Genomic DNA, 25,866 nt, shown 5'->3' with positions numbered 1-25,866 from the left:
TTCAGAGTTCAACAGAGCAGTAGAAGGGGTTGTCAGTGTACACACAGACGATGGGTAGGTGAAAAGGAAGAGGGTGGGATGGGGTCAAACCTATAAACATACATGATCACGCGACTCAACTCGTTCTGGGGAGGCAACTGGTGAGACTGCCAAAAAACCAACATGACGTATATCGGCAGGCTAGCTAAAACGGAGGATGATACACGTGGAAATCATGTGAACGGAGAGCGAGATGGATGAAAGAAGACATCTACAGAACACACAACACACTCAAACCAAAGGACGAAACAAGAAGTCGGAAAGTGAGTGCAGGTGTCTGCAAACTCCAAGGCATCACAGGCAAGGCATCTCGGGGGTCTCAATCTCAGTCTGTTAGTGGTGCAGGGTCAGATCGGGGGGTGGATAATGCGGGCGGTGTAGGGTTTAGGGGGAGGGGTTAAGGAAGGGGGGCTGGCACCAGGGCGTGAATGGTTGCATGTCATTGAAGAGGGCTTGGATTGCGAGGAAGAGAGGGTGTGGCGGGTGTAGACATGGTAACCATTCTGTGCGCTCCTACCTCCGGCCAGCCCTGAAAGACATAGTTCTAAAAAAAAAACAATGAAAGAAGCAATTTAAAAAGAAATTGGTTATTTTCTTTGAGTGTGGCTATGGATGGAAATGGAGAGACATAAAAGGGTGTTGTGGGAAATGTTGTTCAATGATTTTCTCATAATGTGGCAGAAATGTACAAATCTAATGGTGATGGATCCACTATGTCAGCAAAGTCGATCCCAATTTTGCATTAAGAAATGATGTGCTTAAATACACTTAGTGGTACATATGCTTACAGCAAGACACCTAAATTCACTATGGGCTGATTGAAGGCACTAAGAACCAACTAGTTCATACTGGTTGGTTCATACCTACTACACATGGAAAGTCTGATTGACAATAAACTATAAGAACGAAAACAAAACATTTCATCTTAAATTTAAAGAAATGTCTTCATAAAAAAATACATGCATTGATTGCTACAGTAGCATACGATGAGTGTATAGAACCGTTCAGTGATAGGTTAGTTTGTCATGCCCTAAGGGCGGAGCCCCTGGTTGGTGATAAAAATCACGCTCGTTTTACCCAGTGCCCTTGACTGACTGCAGCACGGTCGCAAAAGCCGCACTCTCTCTGTGTGTGTGTGTGTATAAGAGAGAGAGACTGCATGCATTTCTGTATGCGTGTCTGTGCCTTTGCGTGTGGTCCTGCAAGTGTATCTGTAGGCAGCCCACGTCTCTCTCAGACCAGAGCCTGGTCACTGCAGGCTCACCTAGGGGAATAGGGACTGGACACGACATCTGTGGGCTTAGCGCTCCGGGGTGAAGTTTACCCTAGGTACAGGTCTATGATCAGCTTTCCCTCCCCCAATCCTAACCTTAACCATTAGTGGGGAAAATGCTAAACTGACCTAAAATCAGTGTCTAAGGTCAACTTCACCCTTCGCAGTGGTGTCCCCTGCTAATGCAGGATTGAGAGAGAGAAAGAGGAACCCAATCACACTTTCTCTATTATCTCTCTCCACACTCACTCAAAGCAGACTTGTACCTTACATGGTACCCTACTAAAGAACTAGATATACTGACTAGTACAAAATGTGCAGCTGTTACTTTCAATATCAGATGCAAAGGCTGGGTAAATATGGCCCTAAGGAAGGGAAACATGATACATGATGTGTAGCAAGGTTGGGGTCAATTCCATTTCAATAAAGTCAATTCAGGAACTAAATTGTAATTGCAGTTTACTTGCTGAATTGAAATGGAATTGACCCTAGTCCTGCAGTGTAATATTGTAAATATCAGACCTGGGTCAAATACATTGTCAGATACTTTTAAATAATGGGGATGCGCCCGGTAGAATGGAACCTGTAGAATAGGCCCAAACGTGCCAACTCTGCACACCCTTGCACGCAGTTGAGGAAGCGCATCTAAAATACATGAAGGTAGGCTGTCTGTCTATTTGTCCCAGGTCTGGCAAACACATCGGTATGGTGCATTTACGTTCATTTCCACTGACCTGCGGACAAATTTGGAGGTGATCTTGCTGATGATGCCCGTGGAGGTGCCCCTGCGTGCCTGGGACAGAGCCCCCGTGTCGTGGGAGAGCGTGGGCGAGGCGGGTGGACCGTTGTAGGTGGCCGAGCGGCGGTCGCGAAGTTGGGCACCGTGGAAGGTGGAGCGGCTGGAGGAGCCGCGGGGGAAGCGCGTGCGGTCGGGCGGTGTGGCGGCCGTGCTGCTGCTGATGCTGTGCGCCGACGGCGAGGCCGTGGGGGGGCTGCGGAGGTAGAGGAAGTAGAAAGAAGATTAGTGAGAGGCAAGAAATACTGATAAGAAATATCACCTAACATCAAGACATTGGTAGTAATGGAACAGTATACAAATAAAGTTACATCTCTCAATTTTAGGAAATAGTATCATAGGGCAATGAAAAAACATGGACATTATAACAAGTCATTTCACCCAGTTCCTCAACCCTCCATTGTCTTATACCCTTGCTCAACTTCTACCCTTAGGCACTTCATTTAGATCTGGAAAAAAAGGTATAGGCTAGTGTTTAGCAATTCATATAACTTGGGCCCCTTCCTACTTGGGACTTCAGCCCCTCTCGCTCTCTCTAGCCCCCTAGCTCACCCCTTGTACTCCGCGTTGTCGTCTATGGGAGGCAATGGGGACTTGATAGGGTGGCCCGACGCCGACATGGACTTGACGTGACGCGGACGGGTGGAAGGGACAGCTGAGGTTGCCCCTGACGATGGTGAGGAGCCACTGGCCGAGCCTGACATCTCAGTCAGACTGAGAGAGCGAGAGAGAGAGAGAGAGAGAGAGAGAGCGTGAGAGAGAGAGAGAGAGAGACAGAAAGCGAGAGACAGAAAGCAAGAGACAGAAAGCGAGAGTGTGAAAAGGATGGTGAGAGATTGAGAAGGGAAGATCGAGTGAATGGGGAGGGTGGGGGAAGAGAAATAAGGTGAAAGATAAAGGGGTTGAGAGAGGACAAGAGAAGGGTCACAGGAGGAAGAATACAAGGAAAGGAAAGCAGGAGAGAGGGGACAAGATCAGGGAGAGAGTCAGTGCTAGTCACACTCCAAGGCCTATGTATTTACTTTGTAGTTACATAGGCAGGTAAACATTATCAGCAGCAATCAATTGATCAACAGCAATCCAAGTTGCCGTGGCAGCAGCACTGGATACCCATCACCCTCCTCACCTGCTGTCCTTGCCGTTGGGAATGGCCGTGTAGTGATCTGTGCTCGACCGCTCACACACATACGTATTCCTCCTGGTCATAGCGTTACTGTTCTGTGGTTCACACACACACACACACACACACACACACACACACACACACACACACACACACACACACACACACACTATAACTTATTTCACAATGCAGACTATTTCTGTTCTGACAGTCCCACAAAATAAAAACCACAACAGAAGCGAAGCTTCTAGTGACTGGTTACGACAGTTTAGTCTAATGGGTTCTAAATTACATTGGGAATGACTAACTTTCCTGTACATTTTGGCATAGAAAACTACTTTCTGTGCCCGTCATCCCCTGCTTACTTGGAGGCAGAAACTGCTGAAACCTTAGCACCCTGAATATTATAAAACATATCCTGTATAGCACTTTGACCCCTCACCCCTGAGGCGGTGGATGACTTCTTCCTCTCCTGTGCCACCAGCGGCGAGGTAGGCACGTCGGCCTTGGAACTGGCCGTGCCAAGCTTGTGGGCGGCATCGCCCTTGTCGCTCTCCACGCTGTTGGCCTGCACCCGCTTGGTGTAGGACATAGACGGGGGGATAGAGGGCGCCACTGAGGAGCCACAGAGCAATGACATGATTAGTACGGACTTTATTATTCTTTATTTAACATGGAAGTCCCATTGTGGTTTCCGCAGAGTTAGGGCAAATACCATTTAACTTCAGCCAATAAAGAACATTTATATAATAATGATAGTTGAACAGTTGAAACTACATTTGTATATTTTATTGACTGGCTTGAATGGCATTCACCTAAAATTTCTACTGGTCTTCAGTAATTAAACATTTCCATTGGATGTACTATAGTAGGCAACATGTAAAGAAAGCTCTGCTTGCACACAGTTCAAATGTAAAGGGAGCTTCCTTAGGCTAATCAGTTCAACTTAAAGGGATATTTCAGGATTTTGGCAATGAAGCACTCTCTACTTCCCCAGAGTCCGTTGAACTCGTTCAGTTTGAAGGAAGTTGCCAACTACCATCAGCGCAATTGTTAACTACCGTTAGCAAAATGACTGGAAGTCTATAGAGCCCCACAGTGGAGGTGTCATAATACCCATAAAACCTAGCGGTCAAACTGGGAAATGGTTCCAATCCTTTTTGCACCATTCATTTTTACCATAGGGAATTTTAGAAACACATAAAATAAGGGCTGTTTTGTGTAGGCTTACCCTGGCGCGACGTTTTGATAACTATGTAAATCTCTCTCGTACAAGGTGTCAATATATTCTATTTACTCTCAGATTCAAAAATACTACAAATTCCTGCATGCTCCTGCACATCATCTCTAGCTGACACCTTTGCTAAATGGTAGTGTCAATTTCAACTTCCACAAGACATTTCACAGAATTGTACATTTAAAGAAATGTGGCAAATTTATTCATTACTACATTTATCTAACAGATAGTTAATCCATAGAATCTTACCTTTGCCTCGATTTGGTAGTCTCGTTTAGATCATCATGGCATTTGTAGTTCTTATGATAACCACATTAGCAGCTAATTAGAATTTTATGTTTGGGCGGGGGGTAAATATATTTTGATAAATGCCACCTTGTCCTACAGAGATTTACACTGTTATCAAAACATTGCGCCAGGGTAAGCCTACACGAAAACACAGCCCTTATTTTAAGTGTTCCTAAAATCCTCTATGGGAAAAATGAATGGAACCATTTCCTTGTTTGACCGCTAGGTTTTATGGTTATTATGACTTATACTGAGGTACTTATACTGTAGACAAGGGCTTTGCAACCCTGTTCCTGGAGAGCTACCCTCCTGTAGGTTTTTAATCCAACCCCAGTTGTAACTAACCTGATTCAGCTTATCAACCAGCCAATTACATCCAATTACATCCTTCAGAAAGTTTTCATACCCTTGACCTATTCCACATCTTGTGTTACAGCCGACATTTTTAATGGATTAAATTGATTCCCCCCCTCACCCATCTATACGCAATACCCCATAATGACAAAGTGAACACATGTTTTTAGAAATGTTTGCAAATATATTGAAAATGAAATACAGTAATATCTGATTTACATAAGTATTCACACCTCTTAGTCAATACATCTTAGAATCACCTTTGGCAGTGATTACAGCTGTGAGTCTTTCTGGGTAAGTTTCTAATAGCTTTGCACACCTGGATTGTACAATATTTGCCCATTATTCTTTTTAACATTCTTCAAGCTCTGTCAAGTTGGTTGTTGATCATTGCTAGACAGCCATTTTCAAGTCTTGCCATAGATTTTCAAGCGGATTTAAGACAAAACTGTAACTTGGCCACTCAGGACCGTTCAATGTCAGTCTTGGTAAGCAACTCCTGTGTATATTTGGCCTTATGTTTAAGGTTACTGTCCTGCTGGAAGGTGAATTTGTCTCCCAGTATCTGTAGGAAAGCAGACAAGAAGGTTTCCTCTTGGATTTTGCCTGTGCTTAGCTCTATTCCGTTTATTTTTATCCTAAAAAAACTCCCTAGTCCTTGCCGATGACAAGCATACCCATAACATGATGTAGCCACCACCATGCTTGAAAATATGACCCAAACATAACACTTTGCATTCAGGACATAAAGTTCATTTCGTTGCCACATTTCTTGCAGTTTTATTTTATTGCCTTGAAAACAGGATGCATGTTTTGGAATATTTTTATTCTGTTGAGGCTTCCTTCTTTTCACTCTAATTTAGGCTAGTATTGTGGTGTAACTACAATGTTGTTGATCCATCCTCAGTTTTCACCAATCTTAACCATTAAGCTTTGTAACTGTTTAAAAAAGTTACCATTGGCCTCATGGTGAAATACCCGAGCGGTTTCCTTCCTCTCCGGCAACGGAGTTAGGAAGGACGCCTGTATCTTTGTAGTGACTGGGTGTTTTGATACGCCATCCAAAGAGTAATTAATAACGTCAATACTAATGACACAATTTCAATTTAACACATTTTAAATTCAGGCTGTAACAACAAAATATGGAAAAAGTCCAGAGGTGTGAATACTTTCTGAAGGCACTGTAAAGTGCGCTACCTTAGAGTTGGAGTGAAAACCTACAGTACGGTAGCGCTCCAGGAACATGGTTGGACAGAGCCCTGCTGTAGACTTCCAGTCATTGCGCTTACGCTAGATAGCATTAGCTCGCAAAACTACCTCAAACTTCCTTTATACTGGACACAGAGACATAAAAATGCCAAAATCTAGAACTTTAAGCTACGATATTCCAATATATAATAATATTTTCTGTAATAATGGTGATAAAACTAAAATCTTGTTTGAGTTTCAAGATGGTCGAAAATGTTGTCCTTACCATGGTCGCTGAAGCGCCGCTGCTTCTGGTTGGCTGATATGCTGCGTGTGACCTTGGAGTGGGCTGGCGATTGGCTGGAACTGTTGTTGGCCTCGCTGCTGGGCCGTGACCTTTGACACAGGTTGCTATTGGACAGCGACTCGCTCCCCTCAAACTGTCCAATGAAAGGGTGGGGGGGTTTAAAAAAAAAAAAAAAATGAGTCATTGCACACACAACGTGGTGGTCATGTAGACTTAAAGGTAGACTGCAATATGACATCCGCGGGGCGAATACCTGCTTATAGAAATCAACAAGAAAATTCAAACCTACCAAGACTGCCACTATTGGCTCTTCCCATGCTTCAAATTGGAAGAGGAAATGATGGCAGTCTTGGCAGATCAGAATTTTGTTGTTGTTGATGTCTGTAAGCAGGAACTTTCTAAAGTATAGTCATTTTGACCTCATGGACTGTCAGTCCTTGATCCATAGCTCCCAATATAAATTTGATAGTGGTTACCCATTATCTCAGCTTCATAGCAAACCAAGTGGGGCTGCCGTTTTGTGGTTTTCGAATAAAGGAATAGGTCTTTAATGTGTGTATCCATAGGATACATATTGTTTGTGAAGTCTGTCATTAGTATGGCTATAGTGCATGTCTCACCTCAGCTGGTTTCCTGCCCAAAAGGAGGTAAGTGGCCATGGTCTCGTCATACTTCTGTCCCGTTAACGCATCTGTGATGTCCTCTTTGGGGAAGCCCATGGTTATCATCAGTTCTGTAGGGAGAGGAGGGAACATAACACACTATGAATGAATTAACGACATGAAAAGGGTACTTATATAATTTGTTGTCTAATTCGAACGTCACACCTGAAGTTCCCTTGAGAATAATAAAGTTATTGTATTTTATAAATTTGTGGCATGGAATTTATCTTTTTCACAAAATACAGCGTGTTACAAAACAGCCCATAAGTGAGGAAGGGAGAGTGTCCAATCATACGATTACAACATTGGGCGTATGTGACTGACCTATCCGTTTGTTGTCGTTCCAGTCGGGTTCCGGTTCCTGATGGGGCTTCAGCTCCTCCTCCTCATGTCCCACATTCATCCAGCGGTCTCTCATGATTTGCTGGGGGGGAGCCAGATGGTTAGATGTACCAATGGACAGACAGAGACATAAAGATAGACAGAGAGGACGAAACAGATTCAGCATAGTGAAAAACATGAGACTTCACACATCTATACCCTCAAGTTGGATTTAGTAACATCAAAGTGGTTCAGCGGCTAGAAGTCATTGGTTTAACGTGTCTTCTTTAGTTTCATGAAGGCAAGCTGTAGACGTGAACAAGAGATTTCTTTATCTACATGTCTGTATGAGCACGCACATGTGATATTTGTTTGAGTCTATAAGTGTTTTTCCGTGCATGTGTGGTGTTGTGTGTGTGTGTGTGTCCCTCGCTTACCTCCAGACTGCTCCGTTTGCCAGGGTTGAGCACCAACAGTTTCTTCAGCAGGTTTTCACAGTCTGTAGACATGTAGAAAGGAATACGATACTTCCCTCTCAGCACTCGTTCTCTCAGCTCCTATGGAGGGAGATTGAGAGTAGAGGTTTGGGGTCAATCTCTAGACATGTACGAAGGAATACAATACCTCCCTCTTGGCATTCTCTCTCAGCTCCTACACAGGACAATTAACAACAATAACAGGGGATGAGACTTTTTGGCCAAAGGAAGAGACTTTACCCCTCAACATCATTTGTCAGGAAAATGTCAAATATGTAATTGGAGCATGTCAAATAGTGTTACCAAAAAACAGTGTTTTGTTTTGCAGTACTGTATAAGGCCTATTTAACTTCAAGTGTCACCAAAAGCTTTCTAGCAATGAGAACTGCGGAATAACTGACACAGCAGTATTCGACATTGGTAGCAACTGAAGGAGACTGATGTGTCCCACATCGGAAATAAGTGGCTCCACACACGTGCACATGCCTCCCCTTGGGGGAATCAAAGGGCAGGGATCTGCTGATCAGCATAAAGCACGACCTCCAGGCTACCGTCCCTCTCGCTTTCTCTTTAAATCTGTTCCATACATCCATCCATCCATCCCATGCCCCACCACACACAAGTTCTTCAAGCATGAAGGCCTATCAAAGTTTTAAGTGAGAATTGGCATTGGTCTGAAGCCGAACAAGGAAATTCACATCAGCATCAGAATGCCTATTCCAACCATGCTCTACCAAGGTTTTCAAGCACACAGCTTTGACCTACTACTGTAGCTATGTTGGTATTGTACTTCAAACTATGTGTAGGCAGGTTGCTTAGGATTCAAACCTTCTCAAACAGCCTAATTCATACTCTTTGAGGAGGTGCTTACACAATAATGTGATTTGTAACGCATGCAAGGTAAAGTATTGAATTCTTCACACACCACAGTAAGACATCCTATTACACTACCTTTTCATGTTTTTTTTTTATTAAATGAAAGCAAGCTTTTCTTTCATACTTACAAGACCATCGGGCTTGATTGAACTGTTTTGTCTTGTAGTAATGTGGTGCATGCCTGTATTTCCTTAAATATTTCAGCAAAACGGGTATTTTTATATATTTATCATAATACCATCCTTTTTTGGTCAGTTGGTGCCCAACATAACATGTGGTGGTGTGCTAGACACAGTAGCTTAGATAGATAGTCCGTCTGCATTCCTGATGTCCGTCTGCATTCCTGATTTCCGTTACTGTTAGCTTACCTGTGTAACATTGACATAAGCTCAGAAGCACTTGTGTTTCAAACATGGTCTGAGCAATGGACAGTTCATTACCTCTGTCAAAATAATGTGTAGCTTAAAGTTGTTTGTTCTTGTATTTCTCTTCGCAATAAAGATGGTCACGCAAGAAAAACACACATTTACAATAGGTCTATATCTAAAAATACATACAGCCAAATGAGATAGATATACACTACTGTTAGAAATGTCCTTGTTGTTGAAAGAAAATAAAAAAATGTTGTCCATTAAAAAAATCAAATTGATCAGAAATACACTGTAGACATTGTTAATGTTGTAAATGACTATTGTAGATGGAAACGGCAGATTTTTTATGGAATATCTACATAGGCGTACAGAGGCCCATTATCACTCCTATGTTCCAATGGCACGTTGTGTTAGCTAATCCAAGTTTATCATTTTAAAAGGCTAATTGATCATTAGAAAACCCTTTTGCATTTATGTTAGCACAGCTGAAAACTGTTGGTCTGATTAAAGAAGCAATAAAACTGGCCTTCTTTAGACTAGTTGAGTATCAGGAGCATAAGCATTTGTGGGTTCGATTACAGGCTCAGAATGGCCAGAAACAAAGACCTTTCTTCTGAAACTCCTCAGTCTATTCTTGTTCTAAGAAATGAAGGCTATTCCATGCCAGAAATTGCCAAGAAACTGAAGATCTCGTACAATGCTGTGTACTACTCCCTTCACAGAACAGAGCAAACTGGCTCTAACCAGAATAGAAAGAGTGGGAGGCCCCGGTGCACAACTGAGCAAGGGGACAAGTACATTGGAGTGTCTAGTTTGAGAAACAGACACCTCACAAGTCCTCCACTGGCAGCTTCATTAAATAGTACCTGCATAACACCAGTCTCAACGTCAACAGCGAAGAGGCAACTCTGGGATGTTGGCCTGGACTTTTTTGGTTACTACATGATTCCCTATGTGTTATTTCATAGTTTGTCTTCACTATTATTCTACAATGTAGAAAAAAGTAAAAATAAAGGCAAACCCTTGAATAAGTAGGTGTTCTAAAACTTTTGACAGGTTGTGTAGTCAATATAACAATTTGTTAAGCACTTTTGAAATGTTCAGCGACAGAATTCAGAACATGGGCTGTTATTACAATATTCTCCCTGCACACCAAGTCAGAACCGTAGGATAAATAAAGGGGGCATATAAGCAGACAATGAAGCTCTTACAATATTCGATTATTACATTTCTCAAAAACTGGCTATAGGCTACATGGTCACCACCAAGTCAGAACAGTAGGCTAAATTATGAGGGGGAAAGGGACCAAATGATTAGGGTGAGGCACATGGACTACTAACAGCTTACTACACAACATCCACTTAGTCTTAGTTTCTTAGCTACAGTATACATATATCCCTGGCATATTACATAATTTATGCAGCAGCATACAATACATTGTTTGGAAGGTGGTGTGGCGGTCCTTTGTAGGCAAATCAAACTTTGTCATCCAAGTCTGTCATTCTCTGGATTTTTGGTGCTTTCAAGACAACTGGGAACTCTGAAAAAAAAACAAGGTCAAATCATGATGACGTCACTGATCTTCAGGTCGGAGCTCTAGAAAGAGGCCCGAGTTACCTACTTGGAATTCCAAGTCCGAGCTAGTTCTCCCCCCCCCCGAGTCCCCAGTTGTCTTGAACTCACTGAAGTTTGAGATTTCCCAGTTCAGAGTATCCAGTTGTTTTGAACATGACAAAAGTCATGCTGGATTGACAGCATGGCCAATGTATTCAACCTTTTATGGCCCATGGTGTTGAATGTTTATCCTTTTAAGCTTGGAAAAGAGACCCTTAAACCCATACTTGGACCACACACACCCCATTCCACTGAATAGCAAGCTAGTGATTGCTTTGCAACTCTTGCAGTTAGCCACCGATTCCTTCCAAACCACTCATTGTTGAATTTGAGATTTCCAACTTGTTGTGTAATGTTTATGTTCAATGGCCAATGAGCACCAATACGTTTTATCTAGAATTTATCTTCATATGAGAAGGACTGAAAAGGATTTGCCAGTAGATTGTCGACTTGATTCATGATGACTGCTAGCTTGCTAGCTAAGATTTTGAAAGTATCAGTCCAATCAAAGCTACGGTAGATATTGTGCATTCGAAAAGTATTCAGACCCCTCAACCTTTTCCACGTTTTGTTACGTTACAGCTTTATTCTAAAATGGATTAAATCGTTTTCCCACCTCAATCTACCTACAATACCCCATAATGACAAAGCAAAAACAGTTTTAGAAATTTTTGCAAATGTATTACAAATAAAAAACTGAAATATCACATTTACAAAAGTATTCAGACCCTTTACTCGGTACTTTAGCACCTTTGGCAGCGATAACAGCCTGAAGTCTTATTGGGTATGACATTACAAGCTTGGCACACCTGTATTTGGGGAGTTTCTCCCATTCTTCTCTGCAAATCCTCTCCAGCTCTGTCAGGTTGGATGGGGAGCGTCGCTACACAGCTATTTTCAAGTCGAAGCCACTCCTGCTTTGTCTTGTCTGTGGGTTGTTGTCCTGTTGGAAGGTGAACCTTTACCCCAGTATGAGGTCCTGAGCACTCTGGAGCAGGTTTTCATCAAGGATCTCTCTGTACTTTGCCTCGATCCTGACTAGTCTCCCAGCCCCTGCCGCTTAAAACATCCCCACAGAATGACGCTGTCACCACCACGCTTCACCGTAGGGATGGTGCCAGGTTTCCTCCAACCGTGACGCTTGGCATTCAGGCCAAAGAGTTCTATCTTGGTTTCATCAGACCAGAGAATCTTGTTTCTCATGGTCTGAGAGTTCTTTAGGTTCCCTTTTGGCAAACTCCAAGCGGGCTGTCATGTGCCTTTTACTGAGGAGAGGCTTCCATCTGGCCACTCTATCATAACGGCCTGATTGGTGGAGTGCTGCAGAGATGTTTGTAATTCTGGAAGGTTCTCCCATCTCCAAAGAGGAACTCTGGAGCTCTGTCAGAGTGACCATCGGGTTCTTGGTCACCTCCCTGACCAAGGCCCTTATCCCCTGATGGCTCAGTTTGGCTGGGCGGCCAGCTCTAAGAAGAGTCATATTATTATTTTATTATTAACCTTTATTTAACCAGGAAAGGCTCATTGAGATTTAAAATCTCTTTTTCAAGAGCGTCCTGGCCAAGATAGGCAGCGCCAAGTCATTACAAAAATTAGACAAACAACATGAAAAACTACAAGTAATCTAGTAAAAACCATAGAATTAACAAAGAATATAACAAAATCAAAAACAGCAAATTAAAAACATTGACATGTCAGGGAATCAGTCTCAAGATCATTCATCAGTGATTTAAAAATACCAATCGGGACAAGTTCTTCCAGTTTAAAAGTATTTTGTAAGGCATTCCAAAACGATGGCGCAGAGTACATAAAAGCCCTTTTACCAAATTCAGTTCGGACATTTGGAACAGTTAGCAAGATAAAGTCCCTCGAACGAAGAGAGTACCCACCACATTTCTGAACAATAAAAATGCCCAAATAAAAAGGTAGTAAACCCAAAATGGCTTTGTAAATAAAAGTATACCAGTGACTGAGCCTACGAGTGACTAGAGAAGGCCAGCCAACCCTGGTATATAAAGTGCAGTGGTGCGTAAGGGTTTTGCAATTTAAAATAAATCTCAAAGTGCCATGGTAAAGGGTGTCAATTGATCTCAAACACTGAGCGGAAGCATTCATATATAAAATATCCCCATAGTCTAGTAAAGGCATAAATGTAGCTGATACTAGCCTCCTTCTGGCTTCAAAAGAAAAACAAGCCTTATTCCTAAAATAAAATCCTAATTTCAGCTTCAATTTTTTTGTAAGTTGTTGAATATGCATTTTAAAAGAGAGGCCATCATCAATCAAAATTCCAAGATATTTATATGAGGTTACAACCTCAATCTCCTTGCCCTGACAGGTAGTAATAGGTGAAAGGTTCAGGGGTCTATTTCTTGCTTTAGAAAACACCAGTAGTTTAGTTTTGTCAGTATTGAGGATAAGCTTCAATTGAGACAAGGTATGTTGAACAGTATTAAAAGCAGTTTGCAAGTTCTGGAAAGCTTTTGTAAGAGATGAAGCACAACAGTAAATAACAGTATCATCAGCATAAAAATGAAGTTGTGCATTTTGGACATTTTTGTCTAAATTATTTATATAAATAGTGAATAAGAGAGGACCAAGTACAGAGCCTTGGGGCACACCATTTAAGACAGACAATTTAACAGACCTAAGCCCATCAAATTGAGTGCACTGAGTTCTATCAGACAGATAGTTAACAAACCATGCAACTGCATGCTCTGAAAGACCTACACTCGACAATCTCTGCCTTAGTATAGCATGATCAACTGTATCAAAAGCCTTAGAGAGATCAATAAAAAGTGAGACACAATGCTGTTTTTTGTCAAGAGCTTCAGTGATATCATTTAAAACCTTCATGGCTGCTGTAATTGTGCTATGCTTCTTCCTGAAACCCGATTGGTACATTGATAAAATAGAGTTAGTATATAAAAACTCTTTTAGCTGGTCACTCACAAGGGTTTCAAGTATTTTCACCAGGGGTGACAGCTTTGAGATTGGCCTATAATTATTTAAAAGAGTTGGATCTCCCCCTTTTAAAAGTGGCAGGACAAATGCTGATTTCCAGATCTTTGGAATTTCATTACATTCCAGGGTTAGATTAAACAGATATGCAAGTGGTTCAGCTATGAAATCAGCTGCCAGATTTAAAAAGCAGGGATCCAAAAGATCAGGACCTGCAGGCTTTCTCTGATCTAAGGATTTCAGGGCCTTATGTACCACCTGCACTGAGAATGGCAAAAAGCTAAAAGTTTGACCAGCTCTCACTTGTTCATCAACACAAGGTTGTACAGAGACAGAGGACACTGAATCAAACAGTCTACCAGATGATACAAAGTGCTCATTGAAACAATTCAGCATTTCAGTTTGGTCATATATAGCAACAGAGTCCTTCAATACACATGACGGTAATTCATTAACATTACTGTTACCAGACATAGACTTAATAGCCTTCCAAAACTTTCTAGGGTCATTCAGGTTATCAGTGGTAACAGACATAAAATATTCAGACTTGGCCTTCCTGAGAAGAGAAGAACACTTGTTTCGTAACTGCCTAAAAACAAGCCAATCAGCATCAGAACACGATTTCCTTGCTTTAGCCCAGGCTAGATTACGGTCGTGAACAATGCAAGAAAGCTCAGACGAAAACCATGGATTATCCCTCCCTTTAACCCTGAACCTGCGGAATGGAGCATGTCTGTTTACTATTTGGAGAAAACCATCATGAAAGAATTTCCAGGCAGTTTCCACATCAGGGATAAGCTCAATCTTGCTCCAGTCAAAATAAAACAAATCATGAAAGAAAGCCTGCTCAATGAAACACTTCAGATTTCTCTTACGAATAAAACGCGGGTTAGACTTAGAAATCTTAGTATTTCTAATAGCAACAACAGCACAATGGTCACTTAAATCATTACAAAAAACACCAACCGCAGAATATTTATGTGGAACATTTGTCAATATCAAATCAATCAGGGTAGATTTATCAGGGCATTTTAGATTAGGGCGAGTGGGTGAGTTAATCAACTGGGTAAGATTCATAGAATTACAAAACATTTTTAAATCATCAGACACCGGCATTAACCAACACCAGTTAAGATCACCAATCAAAATCATTTCACTGTAAAGAAGTTTAGACATGAGGTGCGTCAAAGAAGAAAATGCATCACCGAGAGCAGAGGGGGGTCTATAACAGCCAATCACAGTTATAGAAAGACCCTTAGAAACCTCAATATTCAAAGCAAGAAATTCCAACTGTTTACAAATAGTTTCAGACTTTGCCACACTTACAGGGAATTTCGTTTTTACATATATAGCCACACCCCCACCTTTCTTAACCCGATCAGTGCGATAAACATTGTAACCAGTTATACAAATATCCGTATCAAGAACAGACTTGCTGAGCCAGGTTTCAGAAAACACAATTATATCAGCATCAGTTGATTTAGCCCAAATCCTAACCCCATCCATTTTTGACAACAGGCTGCGTACATTTAAATGAAAAATACCAAGACCAGATCTTGATTTAAAATCAGAGGGGGTTTGGAGACATTGCATATCAGGGCCAGGGTTAGGCTGCACGTTACCTGATATCAACAAAAGAAGAATAACTATGCACCTCTGTTTAATAACTTTGCACGGCTTCTCTTTTTTAAGAGACCTACTGCAAGCGAAGTCTACAAGTGAGTTTCCAGACAATACAAAAGTCATTTAAAACCATTAGACTTTGGTAGTGACACAAATTCGTAATGTTCACATCATGCCACAAATACATCGGCACTTGGACGAGTGGAACGAGTGAAAAGGAGCGAGTTCCTGCAAACAAAATGTCCAATGGACGGGAGAGCACATTGTCAGATGTACTCACCCAGCGACAATGTTCGTTTTCTCCAGATCTTGTTAAAGTCAGTGCACAAAGCAATACCACGAAAATTGTCATTTTCTCTGACAAATGTAAATAGAGCCCAATGAAGGTAAGGGGAGAGAGGGACAGCGTATATGTAAATCTGAATGTGAGTATTTGCACGTGTGAGTAGATTGGGTGTTGAGGTCGATTGAGAGAGCGGGTTGGGGATTATTGAGCTGCCACTGACAGCCAGACGAAGAGCAAAAAGGAGCGGCTTGGACGAGACACTCCGTGGATGAAGAAGGAACTCAGGCCAGCCAGACATCGGGTTACTTTGGTAAACGTCAGTGCAGAGTTGAAGTGCCAAGTTGAGGAAGACCCGTGATCTTTACAGCAGCAAAAATAAAATAATTTGCACTACACAACAAGGAAGTTACTCAGCCATAAATAAATAGGTTATTAGTAGGTTAAAATGTACTAGTCACAGACAAACGACTTGACATGCTACCATCTTGGGACTTGACATGCTACCACCTCTACGATATGTAAAAAGTGGCTACTTTCAGTTAAGAATGATGGAGGCCACTGTTCTCAGGGACCTTCAATGCTGCAGACATTTTTTGGTACCCTTCACCAGATCTGTGCCTCGACACAATCCTGTCGTCTCGAAGCTCTACGGACAAGCTAACATGCTAAGTAGTTGAAAAGTATCTAAAAAGTAGTAGCAAACATGGTAATTAGCTAAAATGCATGACGAGATTCGAACAGTCAACTTTTGGGTTGCTAGACATTCACGGTATATGCCCATCCTTCCACCCCAGCAAACCAGCCTTGTTTTTGCCTTAAAGGAGATTTTTCCTCTTTCTGAAGTAAATCTCTATTTTTGATGTACAGTGAGAGAAAAAAGTATTTGATCCCCTGCTGATTTTGTACGTTTGCCCACTGACAAAGAAATGATCAGTCTATAATTTTAATGGTAGGTTTATTTGAACAGTGAGAGACAGATAAACAACAAAAAAATCCAGAAAAACGCATGTCAAAAATTTTATAAAATGATTTGCATTTTAATGAGGGAAATAAGTATTTGACCCCTCTGCAAAACATGACTTAGTACTTGGTGGCAAAACCCTTGTTGGCAATGACAGAGGTCAGACGTTTCTTGTAGCTGGCCACCAGGTTTGCACACATCTCAGGAGGGATTTTGTCCCACTCCTCTTTGCAGATCTTCTCCAAGTCGTTAAGGTTTCGAGGCTGACGTTTGCCAACTTGAACCTTCAGCTCCCTCCACAGATTTTCTATGGGATTAAGGTCTGGAGACTGGCTAGGCCACTCCAGGACCTTAATGTGCTTCTTCTTGAGCCACTCCTTTGTTGCCTTGGCTGTGTGTTTTGGGTCATTGTCATGCTGGAATACCCATCCACGACCAATTTTCAATGCCCTGGCTGAGGGAAGGAGGTTCTCACCCAAGATTTGACGGTACATGGCCCCATCCATCGTCCCTTTGATGCGGTGAATTTGACCTGTCCCCTTAGCAGAAAAACACCCCCAAAGTATAATGTTCCCACCTCCATGTTTGACGGTGGGGATGGTGTTCTTGGGGTCATAGGCAGCATTCCTCCTCCTCCAAACACGGCGAGTTGAGTTGATGCCAAAGAGCTCCATTTTGGTCTCATCTGACCACAAAACTTTCACCCAGTTGTCCTCTGAATCATTCAGATGTTCATTGGCAAACTTCAGACGGGCATGTATATGTGCTTTCTTGAGCAGGGGGACCTTGCGGGCGCTGCAGGATTTCAGTCCTTCACGGCGTAGTGTGTTACCAATTGTTTTCTTGGTGACTATGGTCCCAGCTGCCTTGAGATCATTGACAAGATCCTCCCGTGTAGTTCTGTGCTGATTCCTCACCGTTCTCATGATCATTGCAACTCCACGAGGTGAGATCTTGCATGGAGCCCCAGGCCGAGGGAGATTGACAGTTCTTTTGCGTTTCTTCCATTTGCGAATAATCGCACCAACTGTTGTCACCTTCTCACCAAGCTGCTTGGTGATGGTCTTGTAGCCCATTCCAGCCTTGTGTAGGTCTACAATCTTGTCCCTGACATCCTTGGAGAGCTCTTTGGTCTTGGCCATGGTGGAGAGTTTGGAATCTGATTGATTGATTGCTTCTGTGGACAGGTGTCTTTTATACAGGTAACAAGCTAAAATTAGGAGCACTCCCTTTAAGAGTGTGGGAGCCAGAAATCTTAATGATTGAGAGGGGGTCAAATACTTATTTCCCTCATTAAAATGCAAATCAATTTATAACATTTTTGACATGCGTTTTTCAGGATTTTTTTGTTATTATGTCTCTCACTGTTCAAATAAACATACCATTAAAATTATAGACTGATAATTTGTTTGTCAGTGGGCAAACGTACAAAATCAGCAGGGGATCAAATACTTTTTCCCCCTCACTGTATATGGGATGTTATAGAAGGGTCCATACACTTTTTTTGTGATTTGGCTTGCTTTTGAGAAACTTAACCCACTCGTTGTGCAGTATCCTTTTAGAAACAGACACACTCTTAGTATAGTGATGCAGGTCTTTAGATGAAATTGTATCATTCTGAACTTTATCTGCAAAGTTGTATTCCATTTTGTACAACTCGAGCTGTTTCTTCTACCAGCTGTGCTGCGCGGGCTGTGTCCGTGTACTATAGGGACACGCTTGGCCTGAACAGCTCCGTAGGGGAATTTCATGTATACAACATCAAAATACCTACATAACTATACTGAGAGGGTGTCCATTTTTAAAAGGACGTATTTTCAAATCAAATCATATTTGTCACATGCGCCAAATTCAACAGGTGTAGTAGACCTTACAGTGCTTACTGCTTACTTACAAGCCCTTTACCAAAAAAAAAATATATATATCTATATTTGGGTCTTTTTGGAGCCTTTGTTCATCATTGTGTACTGATACTGCACAATGAGCAATGAGGAAGTGAATTGCAGCTTGGGGAAGTTTCTCAAAAACAAGCCAAATCACACAACAACAAAAGTGTCTGGACCCTTCCATAACATGCCATTTACATCAAAAATAGAGATTTACTTCAGAAATAGGAAAATTCTCCCTTAAGTAACCTTCTGTTTTATGTAACCATACCAAAATGTGTCACACCCTGATCTGTTTCACCTGTCCTTGTGCTTGTCTCCACCCCCCTCCAGGTGTCGCCCATTATCCCGTGTTTTTATACCTGTGTTCTCGGTCTGTTGCCAGTTTTTTTTGTTCGTGAAACCTACCAGCATTTGTTCGCCTGCTCCTGTCTGTTTCTTGCTCCTGTTTTCTAGTCCTTCCCGGTTTTTACCATTCTGCCTGCCCTGACCCTGAGCCTGCCTGCCGTTCCATACCTTGCCCCACTTTACTGGATTATTGACCCCTGCCTGCCCTGACCCTGCCGTTCTGTACCTTAGCCCACCTTACTGGATTATTGACCCCTGCCTGCCCTGACCCTGCCTGCCGTTCTGTACTTTAGCCCACCTTTCTGGCTTATTGACCCCTGCCTGCCCTGACCCTGCCTGCCGTTCTGTACCTTAGCCCACCTTTCTGGATTATTGACCCCAGCCTGCCCTGACCCTGAGACTGCTTGCCGTTATGGACCCTTTGCACCTTCTCTGGATTATTGACCCCTGCCTGCCTTTGACCTGTTGTTTGCCTGCCCCTGTATTAGAAATAAACTTTTGTTTCTTCAACACTGTCTGCATCATACCAGAAATGTGATGAAATGTAACATATCATAGTCATTTCAGTGCACTAGATTTACATTTAGTATGTTACTTCTAGTCTATGAGACCAAGCTGGCACACAGCAAGTCGCGTAACCAAGCAATTATTCTGATGTTGTTATTTTAACCTGGTGCAGCGTGTGGAGCCCCAAGACTATGTTTTACTTGTGGATGGTGATTTCGGACTTTCTGTGAACACACTGAAAAGTAATTTGATACAGTGTTGATCAGTCAGCACACATTTGGGTTATACATGTCAAGACGGCAGGAGAGGGAGTTTATGCCAAAGCTGGAATTTATTCAACACATGTTTGAAACAGCGATGCTGTTAGCCTGGGAATGCGCAACTGAGGTTATCTTTACATGTGCGTTCGGGGTTCAATCATTTACTATATGCGGTTCAACATAGCTAACTTACTGTTTCTTAACAAAGCAATTTGTTTTCTCGGCTATTGTTTGTGTTGTGGTCTTGGTTGTTCTTAGTCGACGAAATGTACTGCATTGTTTGTCCTCTCTGCAATCTGGCTACCTCGCCTTAACGTTACCGTAGCTTGGACTGTGCAATGCAAATGAAAGTGATTCGCTTGGTTTCCAAAAGTAACATTAACTAACTAGTTGTGTTTTGCGTAAGAAAGTATGATATATTGTGATGCATGATCTGGCCATCAACGTTAGCTAACCTTTACATTGGCTAAGGTTACTTAGCAAGTTAAATTGGCTCTCATAGCAGCCAATGACGTTGACTTCTTTATTTGTGCTCCGATTACATGCAAGGGTCTAGATCAGCAGTTAACCTGTTGGGGCTAGGGGGCAGTATTTTCACGGCTGGATAAAAAAACGTACCCGATTTAATCTGGTTACTAATCCTACCCAGTAACTAGAATATGCATATACTTATTATATATGGATAGAAAACCCCCTAAAGTTTCTAAAACTGTTTGAATGGTGTCTGTGAGTATAACAGAACTCATTTGGCAGGCAAAACCCTGAGACAGATTCTGACAGGAAGTGGATATCTGATGTATTGTATTACCTTTAAACCTATGCCATTGAAAAACACAGGGGCTGAGGAATATTTTGGCACTTCCTATTGCTTCCACTAGATGTCACCAGCCTTTACAAAGTGTTTTGAGTCTTTTACTGTGAGATCTGACCGAACAAGAGCCATGGAACGGTGATGGCCGATTAGACTCTGGCGCGCGAGTTCATGTTGGGTACCCTCGTTCCAATACGTTATAAAAGAGAATGCATTCGTCCACCTTGAATATTATTCATGTTCTGGTTAAAAAAGGCCCTAATGATTTATGCTATACAACGTTTGACATGTTTGAACGAACGTAAATATATTTTTTCCCCTCGTTCATGAAGTGAAGTCCGGCGGGCTTAGATCATGTGCTAACAAGACGGAGATTTTTGGACATAAATGATGAGCTTTTTTGAACAAAACTACATTCGTTATGGACCTGTGATACCTGGAAGTGACATCTGATGAAGAGAATCAAAGGTAATGGATTATTTACATAGTATTTTCGATTTTAGATCTCCCCAACATGGCGGCTAGTCTGTATCGCAACGCGTATTTTTCTGGGCGCAGTGCTCAGATTATTGCAAAGTGTGATTTCCCAGTAAGGTTATTTTTAAATCTGGCAAGTTGATTGCGTTCAAGAGATGTAAATCTATAATTCTTTAAATGACAATATAATATTTTACCAATGTTTTCTAATTTTAATTATTTAATTTGTGGTGCTGACTTGACTGCCGGTTATTGGAGGGAAACGATTTCCTCAACATCAATGCCATAGTAAAACGCTGTTTTTGGATATAAATATGAACTTGATAGAACTAAAAATGCATGCATTGTCTAACATAATGTCTTAGGAGTGTCATCTGATGGAGATTGTAAAAGGTTAGTGCATCATTTTAGCTGGTTTTATGGTTTTGGTGACCCTGTCTTTGAATTGACAAAACATTACACACAGCTATTGTCAATGTACTCTCCTAACATAATCTAACTTTATGCTTTCGCCGTAAAACCTTTTTGAAATCGGACAACGTGGTTAGATTAAGGAGATGTTTATCTTTCAAAGGGTGTAAGATAGTTGTATGTTTGAAAAATTTGAATTTTTACATTTATTTGGTTTCAAATTTGCCGCTCTTGAAATGCACCTGCTGTTGATGGAGTGCACCACGGGGGGGACGCTAGCGTCCCACCTAGCCCATAGAGGTTAACACATGATGACTTATGTGTAAAACCTTCCTTGGCTAAATATAGCTAGCTAGCTTTCCTCGCTTGTTGGTTAGCTACCTAGCCAGCGTTAGCTTTCATCTAACTGATATAACGTTACATTAGATAGCTAGCTAGCCAAACAAAACTACCTTTATTTGCCTGTTCATTAGATAGATAGCTTTCGGTTGACTGGTGTTAGCTAGCTACAGAGGCTAGCTGCTGGACTTTGTACAAGCAAGCTAATGTTAGCTAGGTAACATTTGCTAGTTAGCTACCTAGCTAATCAAAATATCTGTTTGCATTTATTGATTAACCTCATCTTGAATACCACCATATAGCTAGCTATATACAGTAGCATAGGTTTGTTCGCATACACTTTTTATGACTGGCAGCATGGTGCAAGCAGCTGTATTGTTGCCGGGCAACCGACCTGGTGTTAGAACTGAGTTTCTGCAAAAAAAGATGTTAACATCGTCAGAAATGCTACAAAAAGGTAGCACATCGTTGTTTCTTAACAGATGGAAATGTGCACGTGAGAGCGATAAATTATACATTTAATAAAAACCTTCGCACCCACAAACTCAGTCAATCTGGCATTTGTAAATTCAATGGTCCCTTTATGGGGGGGGGGGGGGGGGGGGGTAAGTGTGTTGTGTACCTCCAATAAAGTTGATTTAATCATTTTTATTGAGATTGATGTCATATTGGCTTAGATATGATGATATAGAGATTTGAATTTAACACTGAGCTTCAACCAATACTTATAATACATGCGACTATCGTTGCTTCTATAATATTATGACCCATAAGCCCCATACAGAAATTCCCCCAACACACACAACCACCCCCCACCAAACACACCTTCAGATTCTGTCCGTCAAAGGGCAGTGAACCGCTGACAAGCGTGTACAGTATGACCCCCAGGCTCCAGACGTCCACCTCGGGCCCATCATACTTCTTCCCCTGGAACAGCTCCGGGGCGGCGTAGGGCGGGGAGCCGCAGAACGTGTCCAGCTTACTGCCCAGGGTAAACTCGTTGCTAAAGCCAAAGTCTGCAATCTTGATGTTCATGTCTGCGTCCAGGAGTAGGTTCTCAGCCTGATGGGAAATCGGGAGAGGGGGGTGAGTAACTGTGTATATGAGAGATACAGCAGTCAGACAGAAAGACAGACGGATATACATTGATCGAAAAACAAAGACAGAGTCAGAGTCAGTCTCTCAATCTGTCGATCGATGTCTACTCAGAGAGACACTCAGACAGTGAGTCACAGACAGACAATGTGTGTGTGACCCTTGATGGATCAAAGTTTCAATGCTACAGCAGCATGTATGGTATTGGTTTTCACCTTGAGATCCCTGTGGACAATCCTCTTCTGATGGCAATACTGCACTGCAGAGACAATCTGAAAGAGAGAGAAAATCCAGTTGTAGAAGGACAATCTTTTTTCAATACATTCCTAAAGGACCCTCAGGGTGTACATTTTTGTTCTACCCCAGCATTAATACACCCGATTTAACTAAATCAACAAATTACCAAGCTAAGCTAACAAATCTCAATGGTAGATTTAGCCGCTACGCTATTGCTCTACTGACGGCTAATGAATCTCTACAGTTAGTCAGCATTAGCCACTAAGCTATGATATGCTACAAATGAAAGCAATTAGGCTATGCTACAAATTAATTAGTCCCCATTCCCAGCAGAGGTTGGATTGCGTTAGCCTCCCAGCAATAACGCTAATCAAATCTCTCCTCAGTCGTTGAGGTAGGGTACTCTGTTTGAATGCCACATAGATAACGCATCCTTCCTCCCTCGAGGTATGCCAACGCTTATCATCAATCATCATAACTCATCACCAGAGTAGGAGTGCTGACCTAGGATTAGGTCCCCTTTGTCCGTATTATCTCATTATGATCTAAAAAAGCAGATCCTAGATCAGCAGTCCTATTCGGAGACACATAATATGGGCACGGATCTGTTAGCTAAGGTGACCAGATTTTATCAACGCGAAAAATGGATTACCCCTCTACAGTTTTGTTAATCGTAGCCCATCACCCATGTTTGGTAACTATGCTGTTGGAAGCACTTTCTGGTCATGGGCATGATTGTTCATGCGGTGGTTACAATGTAGGTTATCACTGATAAAATAATCACATAAAAACGCCTGTGCCAAAGCCGCAGAAGCAAACGAGCTGGGTACTGTGAAAGACAGCATTTTTACATGCAAATCTGATTGGATACAGAGTTTGATTATTTAAATATCAGCCTCATTTTAACTTCAGAGTTGCTTTTTTCTTCGAGGGCTAACTCAGGGACATTTCTGGTGGCCTGTCCCTGGAATCGGGGACTGTCCTGGAAATTGTGGACGTCTGGTCACCAAAGAAAAGGTATTTGAGTAAGGTTAGACTTTTGCCCCATTCCAAATGAACAGCTTAGACTTTTGCGCAAATCCATATTGACCCCTAGGTAGATCTGAAAGGACTGGATAGGTGTCAGCAATATAGTAATAGATTGATCTTGCGCTCAGAATTTTTGGCCATGTTCCTGACATGTATCCAATCGCTTCAGATCTACAAATGTGCCGAGGTGGGTAGTGGATAGGGGCTAGGGGTTGTTTCTGGACAGGGCCATTGACCAACACAAACCTTTTATACTTGGGAGAGACACTTCATAAAAGGATGGTGCTATGCTTAAGGGCTACCACTAGAGTCTAGGGGAAAGGCCTAGGACCCGTTTCTAGACGGGGCCATTGACTAACCTTACATAAGGGGAATCCTAGCTTCCACTTAAGTCAAATTTTCACTTAGTCACGCAAGGATGCTGCGATGCCAAAACACCACCACTAGAGGCCAGTGTGGGTTGACAGACAGAAGTGAACTAGGGGAGTAATAAAGTATTTCTAATGTTCTGTATTTCTGCTTGGTGAATCAGCATGAGGTCTGTTCGTGCTGAGTAACAGATATGGGAATGTCATTGAGCACACACCAGCACACATATGCTTGCGCACGCACACACACTTTACTGAGATGTTATCAACTCGCACACTGCCTAGCTTGTAGAATACACACAAACTGTCAGAGACATGCCCAGCCTCGCCTGTAGGACTCACTGACATGACACACACCCTAATAGACAGCCGGCGCCGATGACGTGGATGTCGATTGAGGCAGCCCCCTGCACCTCTCTGATTCAGAGAGGATGGGTTAAAAGAGGAAGACGCATTTCAGTTGAAATACTGACTAGGTAGCTCATTTGCCTTTTGTAGAACATGAACATACACACACACACACACACAGTCATACACGTGCTGTCTGTTCCCAGGAGGTCATTAGCTCATCTATTTATTCTGAGCACGGACCCGTCTCCTGCAGTGCCTGTGTCAGGGAAGGAAGGGGTCTCCTCTCCCCCCGCTCCCTCTTTCTTTCCTCTTCTCTCCCTCCCTCCCTCCCCACAGGAGATTGATGACAGAGGATATGGCTGGTGACATTGCTGCACCTCTTCACACAGCGGTTTTAGTTTTCAGCAGTGTGCGTGCACACACGTGTGTCGCTGTACTCTGTGTGTCAGTGTGCGTTAGCGTATGGGAGTGTCCGTGTGTGTGTGTGTGTGAGAGAGAGAGTGTGTCAGCAGTTGTGTGTGTGTGTGTGTGTGTGTTAGCAGTAACTCACCTGGCGAAACTTGGCCCGAGCCTCCTTTTCCTTCATCCTTCCATGTGCAACTAAGTAGTCAAATACCTCACCTGGATGGGGGACACAAAGCGAGAAAGAAAGAGAGCGAGGTCTGGAGTGAGCAAGGAAACATCTACCGCAAACCAAAAAGCTTCAGCAGCTCCGGTCCTGGAGAGCCGCAGGTGTGCAGGATTTTGTTCCAGCCCAACTCTAACACACCTGATTCAAGTCATCAGCTAATCAGAATATTCAATTTGTACCAGAATAATTTGAATAATTTGGCATCTTAGCTGGCGTAGAACAAAAGCCTGCACACAATGCGGCTCTCCAAGACCTGGGAGTTGTCTACCACTGTGCTAGTACAGTTAGTCTTAAAAGGTGCCCGCAAAAGATACGAATGTCTCAAAAGAAAGAGAATGTGCGCTTAATGAACAGGGAAAA

At 42.4% G+C, this 25,866-nt stretch overlaps 1 protein-coding gene across 7 annotated transcripts in view; it reads right to left on the bottom strand.

Moving 5' to 3' along the window:
* The window catches only part of LOC100286710 (serine/threonine-protein kinase MARK1), an 87,999-nt gene that overhangs the window by 3,268 nt on the left and 58,865 nt on the right, over window positions 1-25,866 (bottom strand). For 4 of the 7 annotated variants that reach the window (XM_014131220.3, XM_014131222.3, XM_014131223.3 and 1 more), the window contains 11 exons: window positions 25,426-25,496; window positions 23,106-23,162; window positions 22,621-22,857; window positions 8,026-8,145; window positions 7,592-7,691; window positions 7,226-7,338; window positions 6,585-6,738; window positions 3,674-3,846; window positions 3,235-3,326; window positions 2,661-2,822; window positions 2,047-2,304 (listed from right to left, as the gene is read on the bottom strand). In XM_014131220.3, the coding sequence (XP_013986695.1) occupies window positions 2,047-2,304; window positions 2,661-2,822; window positions 3,235-3,326; window positions 3,674-3,846; window positions 6,585-6,738; window positions 7,226-7,338; window positions 7,592-7,691; window positions 8,026-8,145; window positions 22,621-22,857; window positions 23,106-23,162; window positions 25,426-25,496 (1,537 nt within the window). Of the gene's footprint in view, window positions 1-556; window positions 584-2,046; window positions 2,305-2,660; window positions 2,823-3,234; window positions 3,327-3,673; window positions 3,847-6,584; window positions 6,739-7,225; window positions 7,339-7,591; window positions 7,692-8,025; window positions 8,146-22,620; window positions 22,858-23,105; window positions 23,163-25,425; window positions 25,497-25,866 lie in introns of all 7 variants that reach the window. The other 3 variants (XM_014131218.3, XM_014131219.3, XM_045691303.2) reach the window with 1 other exon arrangement.

Source organism: Salmo salar, chromosome 12 (genome assembly GCF_965601325.2).
Source record: "Salmo salar chromosome 12, fSalSal1, whole genome shotgun sequence".
Taxonomy (NCBI): domain Eukaryota; kingdom Metazoa; phylum Chordata; class Actinopteri; order Salmoniformes; family Salmonidae; genus Salmo; species Salmo salar.
This window is presented reverse-complemented; position numbering and strand designations above follow the sequence as displayed.